The 21,947-nt window shown below is 35.1% G+C and overlaps 1 protein-coding gene and 3 non-coding genes across 4 annotated transcripts; all 4 read left to right on the top strand.

Annotated features, from left to right (window-relative positions):
* Nucleotides 1-149: 149 nt before the first annotated feature.
* Nucleotides 150-17,910, top strand: LOC140062487 (lon protease homolog, mitochondrial-like). The gene is made up of 20 exons (XM_072108727.1): nucleotides 150-895; nucleotides 1,221-1,309; nucleotides 2,014-2,136; nucleotides 3,416-3,629; nucleotides 5,824-5,885; nucleotides 6,387-6,516; nucleotides 7,182-7,265; nucleotides 7,674-7,805; nucleotides 8,197-8,285; nucleotides 9,447-9,585; nucleotides 9,966-10,088; nucleotides 10,263-10,318; nucleotides 10,603-10,690; nucleotides 11,334-11,456; nucleotides 12,228-12,344; nucleotides 13,564-13,704; nucleotides 14,176-14,341; nucleotides 14,771-14,985; nucleotides 15,720-15,884; nucleotides 16,390-17,910. The coding sequence occupies exons 1-20, from the start codon at nucleotides 152-154 to the stop codon at nucleotides 16,531-16,533; spliced, it is 3,144 nt and encodes a 1,047-aa protein (XP_071964828.1). The 5' UTR covers nucleotides 150-151; the 3' UTR covers nucleotides 16,534-17,910.
* LOC140063294 (small nucleolar RNA SNORD67) lies at nucleotides 10,983-11,106 on the top strand. The gene has a single exon (XR_011847613.1). It is a non-coding gene; the product is annotated as a small nucleolar RNA SNORD67 (small nucleolar RNA).
* Nucleotides 11,711-11,830, top strand: LOC140063296 (small nucleolar RNA SNORD67). The gene has a single exon (XR_011847615.1). It is a non-coding gene; the product is annotated as a small nucleolar RNA SNORD67 (small nucleolar RNA).
* Nucleotides 12,970-13,093, top strand: LOC140063295 (small nucleolar RNA SNORD67). Its single transcript, XR_011847614.1, has one exon. It is a non-coding gene; the product is annotated as a small nucleolar RNA SNORD67 (small nucleolar RNA).
* Nucleotides 17,911-21,947: the final 4,037 nt, after the last annotated feature.

Raw genomic sequence — 21,947 nt, forward strand, 5'->3', positions numbered from 1 at the left:
CACTTCTGTTTATTTTGACTTGATTCTTGTGAGCAAATCGCAACCGGTAAACCAAGTGCTGTGCAAAGCGCTACTCAAATAGCGCCATCTATTTTTTGAACAAAAAAGAAAACCATGTGTGTGAAAAAAGCACACGCGATCATCGGACATTATGTCGAATTTTCGAGAACTTGGTAGGTGTTTCAAACAAAAAATAAACCCAATTTTATATTGTTACCGATATTCAGATAAAAATATATGCTTTACTAATACTTCAAGAACTCTTAATAACCAATTGTGTTCAGGAACGGTTAGGTCGTACTCACAAGAACATCAAAATAATGCTAGGCCTAGAAAGTATGAAACCTGTGTTTGCCGAACATCAGCTGTCGGGCACGCGATGCGAATTCAAGCCGGTCAGCTAAATGATTATAAATTAGGCCTAGGCCTAACTTCGGCGATACAAGTACGACCAGTCAGAAGTTATGCAACTCGGTTTACTGCAGCAAAATCGTATAAAGTTAAGAATTATTATAAAGAAATAGCAAGTCAATTTTCTAGTCCTAGTCCAGTTTCAAATTCAAGATATTTTTCAAACTTTGCGTCGTTGAGTAGTATTTTTAATTGGAAAGGTGACGGCGATGGAAAAGGCCCGTCAAATGGAAGTAATGAAAGCAGTAGCAGCAGCAGTGACGGTGGAGATGAAGATAATAAAGATGATGGCAGTGGAGAAGATGACCCCCCTGCGAGTGGTGGAGAGGATGGTCAGCCAAAATATTCAGCAGGTCAAGGACCTGTTGTTCTTCCGACAATGGTGTCGTTGACACCAGTCACTGTTCCAGATGAGCTTTCGCCAATACCTGTTATAGCCGTCAACAGGAATCCAGTGTTTCCAAAATTTGTGAAAATGGTTGAAGTAAGTAAGTGAAAACCAACTTGATGATAACTGACATTTATTTTTATACACTACAGTCATTGCTGTGAAAGCTTGTTTGAGAAAGCTCTAGTTTTAAAATTAAATCAATTCAATTTATTAATTAGCTCATAGAGATATTATTATAGTGAATGGTAGCCTACAAATAATGTCGTGCAGTGACACTGCCAATTGTCCAATTATTTAGGTGTAAGGTGTTACATAATAACCATTATTTATTAATATATTGTACTTTCATAATTGTATTACAAAACACAAGGGAGATTTTAAAATGTCTAAACTTCCATATTTTGTTGAACTTTTGCAGGTATCTGATAAAACATTGATTGATTTAATTAGGAGGAAATTCAAATTAAATCAGCCATATGCTGGTGTGTTTCTGCGCAAGGAAGACAGGTATGTTGATAAATTTCTTTATTTTATATCCAAAGAAAAAACTAAACAATAACAGTAGGTGTCTTATAATAACAATAAGTTTTGTATTTGTTGATGGGGGAAGAATATTTTCATGACTATTTCAAGGCCTAGTTGAATAGTACTGTCAGGTTTTTAAGTCATGAAAATATTCTCTCCATTCAACAATACAACATTTTTATTTGTTATTAACACATCTAACTATTCTACAGTAAACTTTGAATTAGTCATTTCCATCTTGAATTGAATGTCAAAATGCAGAAATTTTGCATATTCTCATAATTGTTGTCATGTAGTTATATAATAATAATAATATCATCCTGGATTTGTAAAGTTTTGAATCAAAAGCATGGAAACATACTTCCATATGCAGCTTTAATCATAGCAAAGTTGTGTCTTGACTTTACCAGGTACCCATTTGTACACATGGATGGAGAAAGTATACAATATCAAACTTGGTTGACAAAAAAAGTGTGCCCAAATATGCTATTGATATGCCTAAATATAGTAGACTAGTGATATGACACTCATCATGTCCATATAGACGAGGCGTAAGGATACAGACAATGCAACAAGCATTGGATTCAAACTCACAATCAGTAGTCGAATGTCCGAAAAAATGCGTCGCGCGCCCATACACATATCTTATTAGATCTCACTTTTGCTTTGTTTTTATCATTGAATAGTGAAGAAAACGCAGATGTTGTGGACAGCCTTGATCACATTTACCAAGTAGGAACCTTTGTTCAGATTCATGAGATGCAAGATCTCGGTGAGAAATTGAGGATGATTGTAACTGGACATAGAAGGTACATTTCTACACAGTTAAACATATGATTACATTTACAATATATCTTTTATGACAGGATGGCATGTAATGTATTATTATTATTTGAGTGGAGTTGTGGCTTGGTGGTCATGATGCTTGGCTACCACTCCAAGGGTCCTGGGTTCAAGTCCCGTCACATGTCAGGATTTTTTCTAAGTACCAACTTACTCCACTCCCAAAGACTTGTAATAAGACTTTATTTATGTAGAGCATCTTGTGTATATAGCTGGATGGATCACCCTCATTAAATATGTTAGAATTAAACAATTGCATAATTAATAACAAATAGTGTGTATTTTATTAACTGCATCAATTGTTTTTTTGAAGGAGGATTATTTGTCTTTGCTCAGAGCTTATTTTCCAAATGACATGGCCAAATTGTTTCACATTCAACGCATGATAGTCTATGTGTTGTATGAACATTGCAGTCTATGTGCACCATTCAGAAACGATGCTGGTAGAATACACAGTAAATGCGCAAATATATCACATAGTTTTTTTTTTTTTTTTTTATTAGTACATACATTTATTCAATATTCAACAGTCTACATAGTTTATGGGTTAAGATACACAGAAGCCAAAGTGGCTTGTCTTTGTAGTCCTAAGCATAAACATAAAACATATATGGACGCATTACATTAACAAAAAATGACAATTTGAGACAGAAAAAGAAAAAAAAAACGAAGTGAGATTAAGCAAAATATTTACAACCCCAATTTTGCAGTAGCAATAGTAGCTAGCAATATGTTTCAAATATCATCTTTTTAATATTGTACTTTAGCATAGGGAGCGAGGTCATGTGATTTTGTTCTAGAGTAGACTGGAGTTTATTCCAGTAAGTTGGTCCTTCAATGAAAATTGATCTTTTATTAATTTCTAGTCTACTGTGTGGAATATATATCTTATTTGCGTTTCTTAATGTCTTTAAGCGATAGTCTATGCATGTCATTTAGCAACTGTCCAGTGGATATGCAAATTATGGTTGAACTACCGGCCATTTCCAACACTTAGCACGACTTAGCCTCAAATGGAAAATCATGGAATTTTATTTAAATATTTTCCAGGCCTGAAAAGTCATTTTACTTTCACTTAAAAGTTGTAGAAAGAAACATGTTATAAGAAGACAATTTTTGTTGGACACCATTTGTGGAATTGTTTTAAAAAGGTCATGGAATAAAGGTTATGAACCTTGAACCCTATTGTATTTGATTACTATCATATGTTTGTTGTGTCAAGACTATTTTGTTTTCTCCATGTAGGATAAGCATAACTGGCTTAGTTGATCATTTGGAGATTGAAGAAAAAGAGAAAACCAATACAGAGAATGACAGAAAGGAACAAGATGAAGCTGAAACAGCTTCAGGAGAGGCAGCTAAAGAGGAGGCAGCTGCAGAGGAGGCTGCTAAAGGTGTCCTGATGGTGGATGTTGAGAACATTAGCCATCACCCATTTAAAACAAGTGAAGAAATTAAGGTCAGGATCCTATCTAGTTACTAGCCAACAAAGTGTTCCTTTAATAGATATGTTCCATCTTTATATGGGTGTCCTGTGAATAAGGTTGTCTCATGAAAAAAGTTGTCTTGTGAATAGGTGTTGTATAGTTATAACATCAAGGAGTGTAAATAAGGTTGTCTCATAAATAAGGGTGTCTCGTAAATAAGGTGTCTTCTTAATAGGAGTTGTATGAATAGGGGTTGTATAACATCTTATAGGAGTGTTCCATGAATAAGGTTGTCTCATAAATAAGGGTGTCCCTTGAATAGGGGTTGTATGGTTAAAATATGGTAGTGATATGACATCATGTTCAAGCGTCACATGGGTGGAGGATACCGGCGCTATATAAGTTTTCATTTATTATTATTATTATTAAGAGCGTAAAATTATTATTATGATGAGCTACAAGAAGTACTGGAAGAAAGAGATGTAGGTATACAATATATAAGAAGTGGCACTCTAGATTATTGTTGATAATGAAGATGGAAGACCTGGGTCCAAATCTATCCTAGTATTATTATTTTGTTTAGAACAATGTATGGGTTACTGTTAAGCTCTGTCTACACTATCAAACTACTTTGACATAAAATATGTGATGCCCAAATATGGTTGTGATTTGACTTCATGTCCATACATGGGCACATCACATTTGTTGTCACATAAAGTTTGATAATGTAGACCGAGCGTAAAATTATTTCATTAACATTTACACTATGCATAGTAGACAAGCGTAAACTTATTTTTAGTTGCATCCCACCTAATAGCCAGCAGGTCATGACCTCTGACCTGTTGGTATGCTAAAGGATGCTATCTATATTAACCTTTGTTCATCGCATGCCAGTTACAGTTTTTCCCTGTAACTGTGTCGTATATGGACATATAATCCATTTTGAATACCTTTTTTAATAATGTAATTTTCACTATATAAATTTAAAAAAACTTTATTGAAAAACATTTTAATAGGGCTGTCCTGTGAATAAGTTTGTCTCATAAATAAGGGTGTCCCCTGAATAGGGGTTGTATTGTTAAAGCACATTCATAGGGGCTGTCCCATGAATAAGGTTGTCTCATGAATAAGGTTGTCCCCTGAATAGGGGTTGTATTGTTAAAGCACATTCATAGGGGCTGTCCCATGAATAAGGTTGTCTCATGAATAAGGCTGTCCTCTGAATAGGGATTGTATTGTTAAAACAGCATGTGTGTCCCAAAGAATTGTATCCTTGTTGAATCTGCCAAGGTGGCTTAAACCACCAGCTGTGTCCATCTGTATCTCAATGGTGTCTGCCATGTGTACTCATTGAATCTGCCAAGGTGGCTTGAACCACCAGCTGTGCCCATCTGTATCTCAATGGTGTCTTCCATGTGTACTCATTGAATCTGCCAAGGTGGCTTGAACCACCAGCTGTGCCCATCTGTATCTCAATGGTGTCTGCCATGTGTACTCATTGAATCTGCCAAGGTGGCTTGAACCACCAGCTGTGCCCATCTGTATCTCAATGGTGTCTGCCATGTGTACTCATTGAATCTGCCAAGGTGGCTTGAACCACCAGCTGTGCCCATCTGTATCTCAATGGTGTCTGCCATGTGTACTCATTGAATCTGCCAAGGTGGCTTGAACCACCAGCTGTGCCCATCTGTATCTCAATGGTGTCTGCCATGTGTACTCATTGAATCTGCCAAGGTGGCTTGAACCACCAGCTGTGCCCATCTGTATCTCAATGGTGTCTGCCATGTGTACTCATTGAATCTGCCAAGGTGGCTTGAACCACCAGCTGTCCCCATCTGTATCTCAATGGTGTCGGTCATGTGTACTCATTGAATCTGCCAAGGTGGCTTGAACCACCAGCTGTGCCCATCTGTATCTCAATGGTGTCCGCCATGTGTACACCCCACATGAACATGATTAGACATTTCCTTTTATGTTGTCTCTAATCAATTCTTTACCATAGTAATATGTTATGGTCAACGCCTACATTGTGTTATTCAACACCTGCATTATAACTAATGTGTGATGGGGTTTCACTCAGTTGTTGACTATGCATGATCTTGGTAGATGCTGCAATGCTTGCTGTCGTGCCTCCATAGAGGACTCATCCTCAGTTTCCAGTTAAGATTTAGGATGATAATAAATACCAATGTCCATAATGACACTCCACCTCTTTATTTTCAATAGGCTTTAACAGCTGAAGTAGTGAAGACAATTAGAGATATTATATCTCTCAACCCATTGTACAGGTATGTGTCATTTATGATTATTATTTAACTATGCTAAGTTAAACTTTAGATGTTTTTCCAAACTCTTATATATTTGTACTGGAGATACTTGGTACAATTGCAAAGTAGACAGTACAGAAATAAAATACTGCGACATTTCCATTTCTTCGTAGGTAAACATAGGCTACATTTTTGGTTTTAAATAACATTTTGCTGAAGTTCAAACAATGTTCTTTGTGAAATCAATGAGTTCAGTTTATCATAGAAACAAAACAGTTCTGTACCGTATAAACAAAACAGATTATGCCTAAATTGATTAAAACCGATATCGTTGAGAATGTCACAAACGTTGTTTGTATCATCATTGTAGGCCAAAATATTAAATAGCACACCTTCTGTTGATCTTTGCATTTTAGTATTTTTATTATTTTCTAAGGTTCTGTCTACACTATTAACTTAGTTTTTTTGTCACACACAGTTTGTTAGTGTAGAGCTTAACACCTATTTGTATTCACTATGTAGGGAGTCAGTTGCACAAATGATACAAGCTGGTCAACGAGTCATTGATAATCCAATTTATCTCAGCGATCTTGGAGCTGCGTTGACTGGTGCAGATCCTAATGAGCTACAAGAAGTACTGGAAGAAAGAGATGTAGGTATACAATATATAAGAAGTGGCACTCTAGATTATTGTTGATAATGAAGATGGAAGACCTGGGTCCAAATCTATCCTAGTATTATTATTTTGTTTAGAACAATGTATGGGTTACTGTTAAGCTTTGTCTACACTATCAAACTACTTTGACATAAAATATGTGATGCCCAAATATGGTAGTGATTTGACATCATGTCCATACATGGGCACATCACATTTGTTGTCACATAAAGTTTGATAATGTAGACCAAGCGTAAAATTATTTCACTAACATTTACACTATTCATAGTAGACAATGTGTATACTTATTTTTAGTTGCATCCCACCTAATAGCCAGCAGGTCATGACCTCTGACCTGTTGGTATGCTAAAGGATGCTATATTAACCTTTGTTCATCGCATGCCAGTTGTCGCTTATCCTGCAACTGTGTCGTATATGGACATACACTCAATTTTTAATAATGTTAACTTGAAAAAAATGTAATTTTTACTATATACTGTAGTTATAATAAGGTATGACTTGATTAATGGTCACGTTTAGACATTTTTCATCCAGAACTTTAATACATACATTTGTATATTTAATTTTACGTAAAACTGAAAGACTAGTTTGAGATAAGTAAGTAAAGTGATTGTTTATTAATTCATTTTGATATTCCATAGATACCGGAGCGACTAATGAAGGCCCTTAAGTTGCTGAAAAAAGAGTATGAATTAAGTAAACTCCAGCAGAGGCTAGGAAAAGAAGTATGTTTTTTTCTCTACTTAATATGCTTAGCTTACAGTGTGGATTTGTGTACATTTTGATTTCTCTTAGAGGCTTTGATTTTTACTGTAATTTGGTTTTAGTTGCTTGTCAAAGGAAATCAACTGTTTTCTAGTTATATTTATTTTTATTGTATCATATGTTTTATTGCCCTAATTGCTGTCTGCAATTCCTTATTGAGGATGAGTGAAGTCTAAAGCTCTGTCAGTGACAACACTATCAAACTAGTTTGACAAAAAAAGTTAACATATGGTACTACTGTATAGTGATAGGCATCATCTATGTCCATGGCACATCACATTTTTTTTTTTCACATAAAGTTTGATAGTGTAGACAGAACCTTACATGTGATAGTCCCTACTTTGTTTAATAAAGTTTATTTTCATCAGGTTGAAGATAAAGTAAAGGCAACTCACCGGAAGTATATGCTTCAAGAACAGTTAAAAATCATTAAAAAGGAGCTAGGCCTAGAAAAAGAAGATAAAGATGCAATTGAAGAGAAGTTTAAAGACAGGTTAAAGGTTAGTTTAACATTAACGTAGTAGCGGAATTCTTAGGCCAACCTAAAAAAAATGTAGTTTCCTGTCGATTTTTGGCCAGTCAGGAGGCCAGATTAATTTTTGTTTGTGCGCTGAAAACGTACGTAGGCCTAATGTTAATAGATCTGACATGGTTGTCACTACGGCATGAAAGCGCCTGTCTGTCCAGATAAATCCTAGACTAGGCCTAGCTATAGAGCCTAGGATAGGCCTCCTAGGCCTATTTCAACAGATTATTACATTACATCGTGCAGTACAAACAATGCTTGAGGACCCGCAAAAGCCAGGTCATGGGTTCAAATGATGTCAAACCAATAATAAAATATTCACAACATATCAGTTATCGTTACCTCATATGTCATTTTTTTTTTAGGAGAAGACCGTCCCTAAAATAATCATGGATGTTATCGATGAAGAGATGAACAAATTGTCATTTTTAGACAACCATTCTTCAGAATTCAGGTTAGGGTTAGGTTAGGTTATCCCCAGTCGGGCAAAAAAAATGTGTACAAAAAATTAATAAGGGCCAGCTATTTTTAATAAGGGCGACCATCCTTCAACTTCAACTGGCCTTGCTGGCCACTATGGTTTAAAGGTTAATTTTCAGCCCTGAAATAGTTTTATATGGAGTATTAGCCCAACTAGAAATTGATAGTACCTGCCATCTTGTATTCCATAATGCAGCAGACAAGTCTACTTCTTCATTGCATCCCACCTAATAGCCAGCAGGTCATGACCTCTGACCTGTTGGTATGCTAAAGGATGCTATATTAACCTTCGTTCATCGCATGCCAGTTGTTGCTTATCCTGCAACTGTGTCGTATATGGACATACACTTTGTATAATGTTTTTGAATCAATTAATTCCATCCATTAAAATGTGGTTTGTGGATAATATCAATATATGATATATTTTTAACATTATTCTTTGGTTATTAAAACTGCCTTTCCACAGACAAAAAGTTACTGTGCTACCAACACATCATCACCATCACTGTTACCAACACTACTGTACCACTATGGCTACAACACTACAACTGCTACCAATACCACCATTTCTACTAACACCACAATTGCTACCAACACCACAATCACTGCTACCAGCACCATCACTGTTACCAACACTACCACCATTTATACTAACGCCACAATTGCTACCAACACCATAATCACTGCTACCAACGCTACCACTGTTGCTACCAACAGCACAATTGCTACCAACACCACAATCACTGCTACCACCGCCACCATGATTTTTACCAGCACCATCACTGTTACAAACACTACCACTGTTGCTACCAACACAACAATCACTGCTACCACCTACACCATGATTTTTACCAGCACCATCACTGTTACAAACACCACCACTGTTGCTACCAACACCACAATTGCTACCAAAACCACAATTGCTACCAAAACCACTGCAGTGCTACCATCACCACCATGATTTCTAACAGCACCATCACTGTTACCAAAACTACCACCAACACCATTTTTGCTACCAACACCACAGTAGCCATAATACCAAAAACACTGCCATTGCTCCTAAACACCAGATATAACCACCTAAATATTGCTGATGCAACCACCACAATTAAAACTGTAATTAATTCATTGATAGTGTAACGAGGAACTATCTTGATTGGCTGACCAGTCTACCGTGGGGTGTGTTTAGTGATGAGAACCTGGACATCAAGAAAGCTCGTCAAGTTTTAGAAGACGACCACTACGGAATGGAAGATGTTAAAAATAGGATTTTGGTATAATTTTTTTTAAATTTCCAAAGTCAATTTTATATCGGTCAACTCTCCCAATACCAGACACCTTTGGGGTGGCTCAATATGTCTGGTTTTTTGGAAAGTCTGGTATTAAGAATGTGTTTTTAATGGTAAAAATGAATTTGGGACAGTTTGGACTTTGAGAAAGTTCTGGTATTGGGAGTGTTTGTGGTTTTCAAAGAGTCCAGTATTGGGAGAGTTGACTGTATCTGATTTCCCTATGTTTACTAGCCCACAAGCTGGCTCACATCGGCATATTCTAGGAAAAGGCACAGATCTAATGTTCTGAATACATTGTCTCTAAATCGTAGTATAGTAATTGTTGAAGACTATTGATTACGTTTACATTTATATGTTTATAGGAATTCATTGCAGTTAGTGAACTGAAGGGAAGTACACAGGGAAAGATTTTGTGTTTTTACGGTCCACCTGGAGTTGGTAAAACAAGTATTGCGAGGTCCATAGCCCGTGCTTTACAGCGAGAGGTAAGGAACAACAAACATTCATTTTTATTATGAAAGATTATCAAATATTTTTTGCCTACAATTCAACTAAAAATTGAAGATTTTGCGAATTAATTAATTGAAGTGCTGGGGAAACCCATCAGTTTTCTAGGCCTAGTTATTATGTAACAATTGGTTACTTCTTACCTTCTACAGTATTTTCGGTTTAGTGTTGGTGGCATGACTGATGTTGCGGAAATCAAAGGTCATAGGTGAGTGATTAAATGTCACTTTCAACTAATGTGTGAACTTTTTAGTTAGAATTTGTTTAAATATGATTTTTTCATATTGAAGCTCTGTCTACATTATTGAACTAGTTTGACAAAAAAATGTGATGTGCCCAAATATGGTAGTGATATGCCCAAATATGGTATTGATATGACATCAGCATGTCCATATATGAGCACATCACATTTTTTTGTCACATAAAGTAGACAGAGATTTAGATGAATATTTTCATAAATGTTTAATCATCTTTGTGTTATTTCATTTGCAGGAGAACATATGTTGGAGCAATGCCAGGAAAGATTATCCAATGTTTAAAAAAAGTGAAAACTGAAAATCCATTAATATTAATTGATGAGGTATTTCAATTTTTTTTAATAAATTTTTAGAAGAAAAGTTAAATATGTGCTGGAAAAACTAATAATCAAAGCTGTACGGCTAAAGGTCTGTCTACACTATCAAACTTAAGTTTATGCAGATCTGGTTTATGTGACAAAAAATGTGATGTGCCCATATATGGACATAATGATGGCATATCACTACCATATTTAGGCACATCACACTTCTTTTGTCAAACTAGTTTGATAGTGTAGACAGTGCTTAAGGATTATGTAAAATTATTTAGATATCTCAATTTCAGACTATTTAATGTTTGTGTCTATGATGAGCTGCACCCTGGGATAGATACACAGTGTGTGTCTGTCCTCATGAATTGTCCAATCACAAGGACAAGCTGGATGACATCACCAAGTGCACAGGGGCCATCTGAGACACAATATAAAGCAGAGGAAATTATGATGATTTGATATGTTACACTTGGCTAATTTCAATTTATTTTCTTAGTTTATAAATTGCTTTCAGGAAAAATGTTATGGATAAGAAATTTTTAAAAAATGAAGTAAACATGAGAATGTCAAGGACACCCTCAACTCACTTCCTTTTTAAAAAATACATCGTGTACCACAAACTTTATAATTCCGGTTTTCTACTTCATTTATTTAGGTTGACAAAATGGGAAGGGGTTACCAAGGTGATCCTTCGTCTGCTTTATTGGAACTTTTAGATCCAGAGCAAAATGCTAATTTCTTAGATCACTATCTTGATGTTCCGGTTGATTTGTCAAAGGTTTGTATGTTATGTCAAAGAGTTTATATAATTCACTAGGTGACAGTGAACCGAGTCAATGTGGGATGTTTTAGTTTAGAATATGCTCACAGTGATGAATACACATTCGGGAAACATTCGATGGTTGTCTAATCGCTAACAGCTCTATTTATTGAGCTTTGATCTTCCGTCCTAATTCTATTGTTTTCATATTATTGCATTTTTGCAATCCTATAGTAGTTTTATATATTACTGTTCTATAAAGCACTTTCAAAATTGTCTATGATGAGCTGCACCCTGGGATAGATACACAGTGTGTGCCTGTCCTCATGAATTGTCTAATCACAAGGACAAGCTGTATGACATCACCAAGTGCACAGGGGCCATCTGAGACAGTAGAAATTAATTGTGTAGAAAACTAAAATGTCTAAAATGTTACGTTGTTGGGTTAAGTGTGGTTCCCACAAGAGAGCAACGCAGCAAAGCAAAGTGCTGTATTGCATAATCACAAGTGAGAACCGATGGTGCAACAGTTCTGCAAACATCACAGGTTTAATTTCACGCAGGCGAGGACAAACACAATTATTGTAGTATGTGGTAGGTCGCGTACGTTGCGTCACTAGTGGGAACCACGCTTTAGCAAAGAAACTTTCTTAAATATGTGTACAACCTTTACAATGTTACTCTAGATATTAGACTACATACATATCACACTATTATATAATGACAAACTCTTTCATAGAAGAACTTATTTATACTAATATTTTAAATTTAGTGTTGTTTGTTTCTTAGGTTTTATTTATATGTACAGCTAATATTATTGATACAATACCTGACCCTCTGAGGGACCGAATGGAAATGATCGATGTATCCGGTTACGTGGCGGAAGAAAAAGTTTCAATTGCAGAGGTAAGAGTTGATTGATTTTGAGTCTCCACTTTCCAAGTTTCCGAGTCCCTTTTACACCCAAGTCAGCTGAGGGACGTCTTAATTATAGCTACCTCAAATAACTATAATAATTACCACATTTCTATAGCGCCCTTTTCACGAATAATCATTCTCAAAGGCTCTTTGTATAGCACTTTATTACCGTGGTAATTTTTTGAATCAAACATGTATGGAAACTCCCATAATGCAGCTAGTATTCAGCGCAAAGTTGTGTCTTGATCTAACCTGTACCCATTTATACACCTGGGTGGAGAGAGGCAAATGTAAATGAAGTGTCTTGCCAAAGGATACAAGCAATGTGGCGAGAGTTGGATTCGAACCACGATCTCACGATCAGTTATCCAACTTCCAACAAACTGCGCCACACGCCCTATAAAATGAAAGTTTTCATGTCCACAATTGGCGAACAAAAAATGTTATTGATTGTTCATCTACTTTAAAAGCTTAAAAGAGTTTTTTTTCGAGACATATTGTTATAGTCTGGTATTATGTATAGATACTTATGTATATATTAGTGATTATTGACACTTGTATGTCCAAGTATATAGAAATGAATTGAAACTATTTTGATATCTTGATTATAGTTTTAGTGTCTATGATGAGCTGCACCCTGGGATAGATACACAGTGTGTGTCTGTTCTCATGAATTGTCCAATCACAAGGACAAGCTGGATGACATTACCATGTGCACAGGGGCCATCTGAGACACGTAATAAACATACCAATCATCTGAAACTGAAATGCTTTAGTTGTTTATAGAAATTCACCTCAAATATTGAAAAAATCTTGATCCTGAAAATTACAAAACTTTACTGATTTTCTTAGTTTAAAAAAAAAATGTTTTCAGGAATAGGCATTAAAAACTTGGATGGATGGAAAAATTCTCATGATTGGAGTTGTGGCTTGGTGGTTATGATGTCTGGCTACCAATCCTAGGGTCCACAGGTTCAAGTCCTCGAGTCCTGTCATGTCAGGATGTTTTCTAGTGAATTACAATTCCACTCCCAAAGACTTGCAAAGACTTTTTTTATGTAGAGAATCTTGTGTATATGTTTGTCTTGTGAACGGGATTGCCACCTTTAAGAAGGACAGTGAATGAATTCTTATGGTAATGGTTATCCTTGGCAATTTGCCCGAGTATATTTAAACAAAATTAAAATGTTATTGGTTTCTTCTGTAGAAATACCTACTTCCACAAGTGAGAGATCAAACTGGCATAAAGGAAGACCAGGTGGGCATTTCAACGGATGCGCTTAATGTTTTAATTAAAGAATATTGCAGAGAAAGTGGCGTACGTAATCTACAGAAACAAATAGAAAAGGTAACGATATAAATTGTGTAATATTTATATTAATTAATTTGTGTTTGATTATTGTCAGCTTGCCATTTTTTAATTTTTTGCTTCATGTCATATTTCCACAATTTTGCATGAATTTTGAACACATTTTTTAGCAGCAGGATGCATTGGATGGCTGCAATACGTCTATTGTATTCGGTTGTCCTTAATCCTTGATTGTATTATCTCATTAAACAGCTTTCCATTAACAAACAATTAATAATTCATGAGGCAAACACAACCATGGAATGAATATTCACCCTAGTATTCAGTTAACATGCAGTTAACATTTTCCTTAAAAAATTTGACATAACTGTAAATCTGGAGTAGGAACATATGTATTATGTATTTCATTTGTGGCTATAGCATTTGAAAAATGCATAACAATGCTTGTAATGTGTAGCATTTGGTTATGCTACACAGGTGAAAGTAACAAAAAGTATTTATTATATTTAGATATTTAGGAAAGCAGCCTTTAAAATAGTAAATGATGCGGAGCGCGATCTTTTGGTTGGCAAGGATAATTTACAGGACTTTGTGGGAAAACCAGTTTTTATGAGCGACAAAATGTTTGAAAAGACGCCAGTTGGTGTCGTCATGGGCCTCGCTTGGACTTCAATGGGTGAGTAAAAATAACAAAGTTTTATCATTTCAATATCGTTCGGCTGAAACCAACAATAATAATAATAATAATGTTGTAGTTGTCGTCCATCTATATTCCTCCCCCACCTCTTTACCTCTATTGGGCTTACTTCTGTGTGACAAACCTATCACAACTAGAATTTTCTTTTGATATTCCAAATTGTTTCCAACTCTTTGACATGTATTCTGGAAAGCACGTATTTTGATCCCTAAACTATAAACTATATTAAAACCGAATTTCGGGCAGGAACAAAATGTCTTTTTGTATACAATTTTGCCGACTGCAACAATATATACTATCTACAACATAATTTTGCTTTTCACCTGGGTCTGTTTTTGTTGTGCCGTCTCAAAATGTAGCAATTAAAACAATTGCTTTTAAGTAACAATTTCTTTATTATTTTTATAGGTGGGTCTACACTTTATATTGAAACAATAAGAAAACGTTTGGAGGATCAGGAGAAGTCGGAGAGTATGGGGTCAATGGAGCTCACTGGTAACTTGGGAGATGTGATGAAAGAAAGTGCTCATATAGCCTACACATACGCAAAAGCCTTCCTATGTAACAATGATCCAATGAATAACTTTCTACAGCAGTCTCATATTCATGTGCACGTACCTGAGGTGATTAAAAAAAAAAGTTCTTTTGAAGGGAGCTGTAGCTTGGTGGTTAACGTGCTTGCTTTTTAATCCCAACTGAGTGCCAGACTCTTTCAACTCCACTCCCTAAGCCTTAAAATGAGACGATAAATAAATAAAATAAGCACAATAAATTGTAAAATAGTTTATCCATCCTGTAATTGGCGAGTTACTCACTGTTGGATGCGTATGAAATAGAAAATTATAGATATAAAGGCCCATTTACACTAGGACGATAACGATGGACGATAAATATATAAACATGCATTTTTTTTACATAAAACAAAATAAATTAGAAAGGTTTTCGTTCTAGAACTATAGGATAATCATTTATGCTGTCTTTGATAAAAATAATATTTTTAAAATTCCAATAAAATGACGTCATGATAAATAAAAACAATAAAATCGTTGTATTGTCACGATATTATTGCTCTTACTAATCATGACGTCATTTGATTGGACGTGTGAAAATATCATATTCATCAAAGGAAGCATAGAAGGTTATTCTATAGTTCTAGAATGAAAAGTTTTTATATTTCTTTTGTTTTATGTATGAAAAATGCACATTTGTCTATTTATCGTCGATCGTTATCGTCCTAGTGTAAATGGGCCTTTAAGGTCCTGAAAAGCCCAACAGACTTGATATTGGATCAAGCTCAAGGAAATCCACCTTTGGAAGAGTTGTCATTATCAACATTTTAAATTGTGTTTTTTTACAGGGCGCCACTCCAAAGGATGGACCAAGTGCTGGTTGTACTATAGTAACCGCCCTTCTTTCATTAGCCAAACAAAAACCAATTCGACAAAATGTTGCAATGACCGGTGAGGTTTCATTAACAGGAAAAGTTTTACCAGTTGGCGGTATTAAAGAAAAAACCATTGCAGTAAGTTTTGTTTTAGTTTTTTTTTTTTCAAATTTTTCCTGTGAGTAATAAAAAGACAGGAATACATATAATTGATATTATGTGGCAGGATTCTCGTTTTGGATAAGCAAGACTAACTCGATACATAACAAAAATAACATTTTTTTTCGTTTTTTTTTCAACTGTATTAAAAAAAAAGTTAGCAGTAGTCTTAAAACAAAATTACTTTTACAACTTTTCATAAAAATCTATAAAACATGGTAGTAATTTCAGTTTAAAGCCTTTTCCTCGGAATGAGCTAGGTGCAACGTGACCAATCACAAGCAACAGTTGGATGATCAATCACGTTGTCATTGGTCAAGTTTCTTGCGTTGCACATGCGTCCTTGCATGGCGTCCTGGTGTGTACCAAGCATGATGGTCGTTTTTACTAGGACAATAATAAATCCAATCAAATAATGTCAATAACGGCAAAAATAATTTCATAAATTTGTCTTAAAAATGTGACTTTTTTTAATTTTTTGTAGGCTAAACGTAGCGGTGTAGACTGCATCATATTACCTGCTGGTAATCGAAAGGATTTTTCTGATTTACAAGACTTTATTACTGATGGACTTGAAGTTCATTTTGTTGACAATTACGAAGATATTTATAACATAGTTTTTAGTTAGCCTGGTATTTTCATTGAAAGATTGAATAGTATGATAATGATGATGATATTAAAAGAGTTTTATTTATGCTAAGAAAGGATCAAGTCAGTTTTTTGATGTGACCCAAAAATGATCAAATAACGTGATCAACTGATCATGATCAAGTCAGTTATTTTATGCGCCTGTAACATCAAATAATGTGATCCACTGATCATGATCAAGCCAGTTATTTTATGTGACCCTAAACTGATCTAATAACGTGATCCACTGATCATGATCAAGCTAGTTATTTTATGTGACCCTAAAATGATCTAATAACGTGATCCACTGATCATGATCAAGCCAGTTATTTTATGTGACCCTAAACTGATCTAATAACGTGATCTACTGATCATGATCAAGCCAGGGTATTTTATGTGATTCTAAAAGGATCAAATAATGTGATCCACTGATCATGATCAAGCTAGTTATTTTATGTAACCCTAAAATGATCTAATAATGTGATCAACTGATCATGATCAAGTCAATTATTTTATGTGATCCTAAAATTATCTAATAACGGGATCAGCTGAGCATGATCAAGCCAGTTATTTTATGTCACAACGTAATCTAGTGGAGTATGTTGTAGATTAACCCAGTTTAACATGATTAATGAATTTAAAAGATAGAATCAACTAATCAGCATTTCATCGCATTTCTTTCTTCCAGTTTCTCTTTATCAGGCTAAATTTGGTTAGGAATATAATTAGTTTAACTGTGGAGGAAAATGATAATTAAGATATAATCGATTTGTAAATATATTTGTGGGGAAATAAGAGATTTCTTGTAGCCAAACTAAAATAAAAATATGTTGGCACACATGGCGTATCATATATGTATTGGAATGGAAAGTTAAATAATATTATCCTGGATTTATATAGTGCCTAATGTTGTGAAACCTCTAAGCGCTGAACATTATTACTCCGGTCATTTTTTTTTTATCAAACACGTATGGAAACATACAGTACTCCCATAATGCAGCTAGTAGTCAACGCAAGTAAAGTGTCTTGCCTAAGGTTACAAGCAATGCGGCGAGAGTTGGATTCGAACCATGATCTCACGATCAGTAGTCCAACGTCCAACACACTGTACCACACACCCTTACAAAGTTACTGTAACATAATATAAAAATAAACAATGGCTAGACTTGGGACAAGTCTAGGTGGTCCTATACATTAGTATTTTAAATTTTTAATATGCAAAATAGCTTGCCGCCGTATTAGCTCCACCAACAATAAGAGTTATTTTAATGTAATTTTGTCATTTTCATACAATCACAAGCACATTTGTTCTGAGATATCTCTGAACCATTACTCAAATAAAAAAAAAGTATTTACTGAATAAAGACGTTTACATTCAACGGGAAATTTCGTTTTTAATGTGTATTTCGGGCCGCGGATTTAGCCAGCTATATTCCCAGAGGACTACTCATTCAGAAGCTATATCAAGCGGACGCTGTAGTTCTAAAGACTGACAGGTTTGGGAGAAGAGAATCTATGTAAACATTTGCTGATAATAATATAATACAATATAATATAATATGGATGATATTTCCGAAATAAAAATAAATTGAATACAGTATTATTGAGATGCATGTAGACAGTAAACTGTAATTTGTTCTTACTGTCAACCTAGGCCGGTATTATAATAATTCACTTTCAAATCAGTCAAATCAAAACTTTAATTTGGCTGTCAGCCTAATAGGACGGTATTTACAATAGGCAATAGGCAAATTTGTATTCTCCGCCCTGCATTCCACTTCTCCAAATCATTTAAGCAATATGTTTATTTCCAATTTTTCTATTCACAATTACCCTACATGTTCTAGAACAAATATACACATACCTATCCACAACACCAATTATTTTCAAAACAGTATTAGATACTCCGGTCCATCAATGATGAACAGTTTACCACCCCCAATTACAAATGCTGTTTCAATTTCTTTATTTTCCAAAGAATTAAAACAACACCTAACTACTAAAAAGACAACGATCGAATGTCGCAATTTGATTTATGCTGCTGAACATTGATCTAATGTGGTTTTTGAGTTTTATTTTCTGATTCTACAATTTCATTGATCTATTTTTTCCCCTGTGTGTGCGGTTTTTTTTTTGTCATGCTTGTTTCTCTTAATTTCCACTCTTATACAATATTTATTATATTTGCATAGGCATACCCAGCACAAGATTTCCACATCTTCTCGGGATTATGCCTTCCTCCATGGCCAATTTTCTAAAATTATCTTTTCTTTTGTATATCCAACAATCATCTTAATCATTATTACTTTACCATTATCATTTCTGTATTTCATTTTGTATTGTATTGCTATGTAGGAAAATAAATGTCTTTTGAATTGAATTGAAATAATGAGAGGCATGATCATTCCTGATGATGATCAAATCAAGATCGAATAGTTGAATCATGGCTTGCCTATCGTTATTTGGAGTCAGTTTTATGCTATTGCAACTATTTGTTGTATTTTATTTTGATACATTCATAGGCCCATTAAATCTTCGTCAATTTTATTACTTATTCATAGTACGTTGATCTACTATATTTTGGAGCCGTGTATTTAATTGATATTTATAAATTTCAAGAAGAAAAGAAAGGGAACTTTACCCGTATTAGAATCGTGCTTTACTGACTAAATACGTGACTATATAAGTGTTCGCATATGAACATACTGTACTTTAGTTAGTACCTATTGATGTATTTGTTTTTTTTATTTCGTTTATATAGGCATTGCGAGACAAGAAATTTCTATTAATGAGATTATTGAACTGTTTCATTATATCTTAGGCCTATATTTTGTATATTTTTTTGGTTTTGTTTACCATTGTACAGACCTATTGATAGAAATTAATCAAATGCACGACATTTGTATTTTTATTTTGAAGAATACAATGTTGATTGATCGGAATCGTACAGTATACTAAAGCCTGTTTTCCTGTCGACGTTATCCGACGCTATCGTTAACAATAATCGGCGATCTTCTACGTAAACATTGAAATGTTAACGATTTACAGGAAAAGGTAATCGCTATCGTTATCATTTCAACTTGATCGTTTTCAAACGATCGTCGTTAAACTTTTAACGATCAACGACGATAGCGTCTACTAATGTCGACAGGAAAACAGGCTTAATTTGACAACGTCGTATGCCATAACCAACATTTATGGATGGATAGGCCTACCTTACACTTAAAGGAAAGGAACACCCTAATATCTTACCTAACTATTATAAAAGTAACCCTACCAACTTAATATTCAGCACAATTTATGTTTAAATCGGATTTGTAGTTTTCTAGTAAACAGGATTTTAAAGCGGTTTTCAAGACATTTGAAAATCGCCATCTTGTGCTCATGGCAGCCTGTTTGTGACGTCAGATACGGCCGACGAAAATTTTAAGATTCGCGGTTGCATTCGGCGCTTCTATTGGCTAAGCGAATCCGCTAATATGATTGGCTAATAACGCGACATGCGGTCATGCAGGACGGCGATGACACGGTATGAGCATGCGCTGACTTGGTAAACAAACCTTCGATCGATCTTTTCTTCTGCAAGCGAATTCGTAAATCTTTCAGCTATTGTTAATCTATTGTTACTTTTATTGCCTAGCTGTTTCAAACGGGGTTTGGTAGGGGAATTAACTGGCAAACCTTCCAAACGGAGGCTGTTGGTTGACGATGCAGTGTCTACTTTATTTTCGTTCAACACGAGTTCTAGGCCTAGGCCTAGTAAGGCATACAGTACAGATACACTGGCCGAAAGAACACCATTCTTCGACGGCTTGTTATGCTCGAGAATGTTCTTCTTCTCTTCTTTTTTACTCATCACCACGACGCAAAACTAACTCTCTTTCTGTATATTCTGGTTCCAAATTTTCTGAATTATAAAAACTCCAAGCCATATTCCGAAAATATTAGGTATGTTAGGCTATTTATTTGATTTTATTTATGGTTATATCCCGCACTTCCATATTGAAATACTGTACTATGAGGATGGACGCTTGGATTTGCTTGAATGCGTCCACCTAATCTGACGTCACATAATTGCTCTTAACCGGTCAAAATGGCGCTGTTCAATTTCCGATATGTTGTCGTTTAAAAGTCTATTTTTTAACTAAATTGCTTACTATTGTACCTTGAACCATTGTAATCATGTTTTTATTACATTTATCTATAAGCACAGTGGCACATTTAGCCCAGGGTGTTCCTTTCCTTTAAGCGTGGTTCCCACTAGCGACGCAACACAAGTGAATTGACCAATCACAAGCGATGGCTTATTCGCTTGTGATTGCTAACTGTCTATAACTTCGCTTGTCATTGGTAAAAACGCTTGCGTTGCGTTTACGTCCTATTACGTTCTAGTAGTGGAAACCAAGCTTACCGCCCGGAAGAACACAATTATTTTGGGCTACGCACTTTTTAGGCACTGGTCCTGATGGGCCACTGGTTATACTCGCATAAAATCTATTCTTAGATTATAGGCCTACTGTATTTTCTGAAATTACATACGATACGCCATGCGTGTCATAGAAGTCTTACTTTCTATTTCATTCAACAATTTAATGATTTTGCTGTTGAAAAGTGAGGGGGACAACCCCCCACTAAAAAAATGGGGGACAAGTCCCTCCGTTCCTCCAGGATCTGCGCCGGTGGGTGTATCACTACCATATTTGGGCGCATCACACGTTTTTCTTATCAAACTAGTTTGATAGTGTAGACAGAGCTTTATTTGTAAACCAAAAGGATAAATAAATTCGTCATTTCGGGAATAGATTTCCGATATAATCAACCTAGAAAATAAGTAGCACTGACTCATCGTGATAATACTTGAAAAGATTAATTATAATAAGGTTTTTAAGAAATAGAGTTTTTATCGATTTAATTATGTTTATATATCCGTTGTAGTTGGATAGCCGAGTGGTTAGGACACTTGACTGTCATACAGATAGACCCGGGTTCAATTCCCGACAATTCCCAGTCCACTCAGCCTGGTTGGAAATACTAGGGAGAAAAAAGGCGGCGTGGAAAGGAACTGGCCACCCTACCACATTATGCCGAGGCTTAGTACAATGAGTTCATTCCCCTACGTTCAGAATGAATACGGGACTCTTATATATCCGTAACAAAGATTAGAAATTGAAACTGACAGAATAATAAATAGGTATAACGTGACGTCATGTTATGATTCAATAGGACTACTTCCACATTAAAATAACCTTTTTTTAATCAGAAATTGAAGAAAAAATAATTTTGTTAAGTTTTAATGTAAAATAATAGTTATCCACTTTTGACTAAAAATTGGATCGAAAACAAATTTATTTACCTGAAAAAACTGCAATTTAACGCAAGAAATAGTAAAATTGGCGGCCAGCCAATAGGTTTTTA

Source organism: Antedon mediterranea, chromosome 11 (genome assembly GCF_964355755.1).
Source record: "Antedon mediterranea chromosome 11, ecAntMedi1.1, whole genome shotgun sequence".
Classification (NCBI taxonomy): Eukaryota; Metazoa; Echinodermata; class Crinoidea; order Comatulida; family Antedonidae; genus Antedon; species Antedon mediterranea.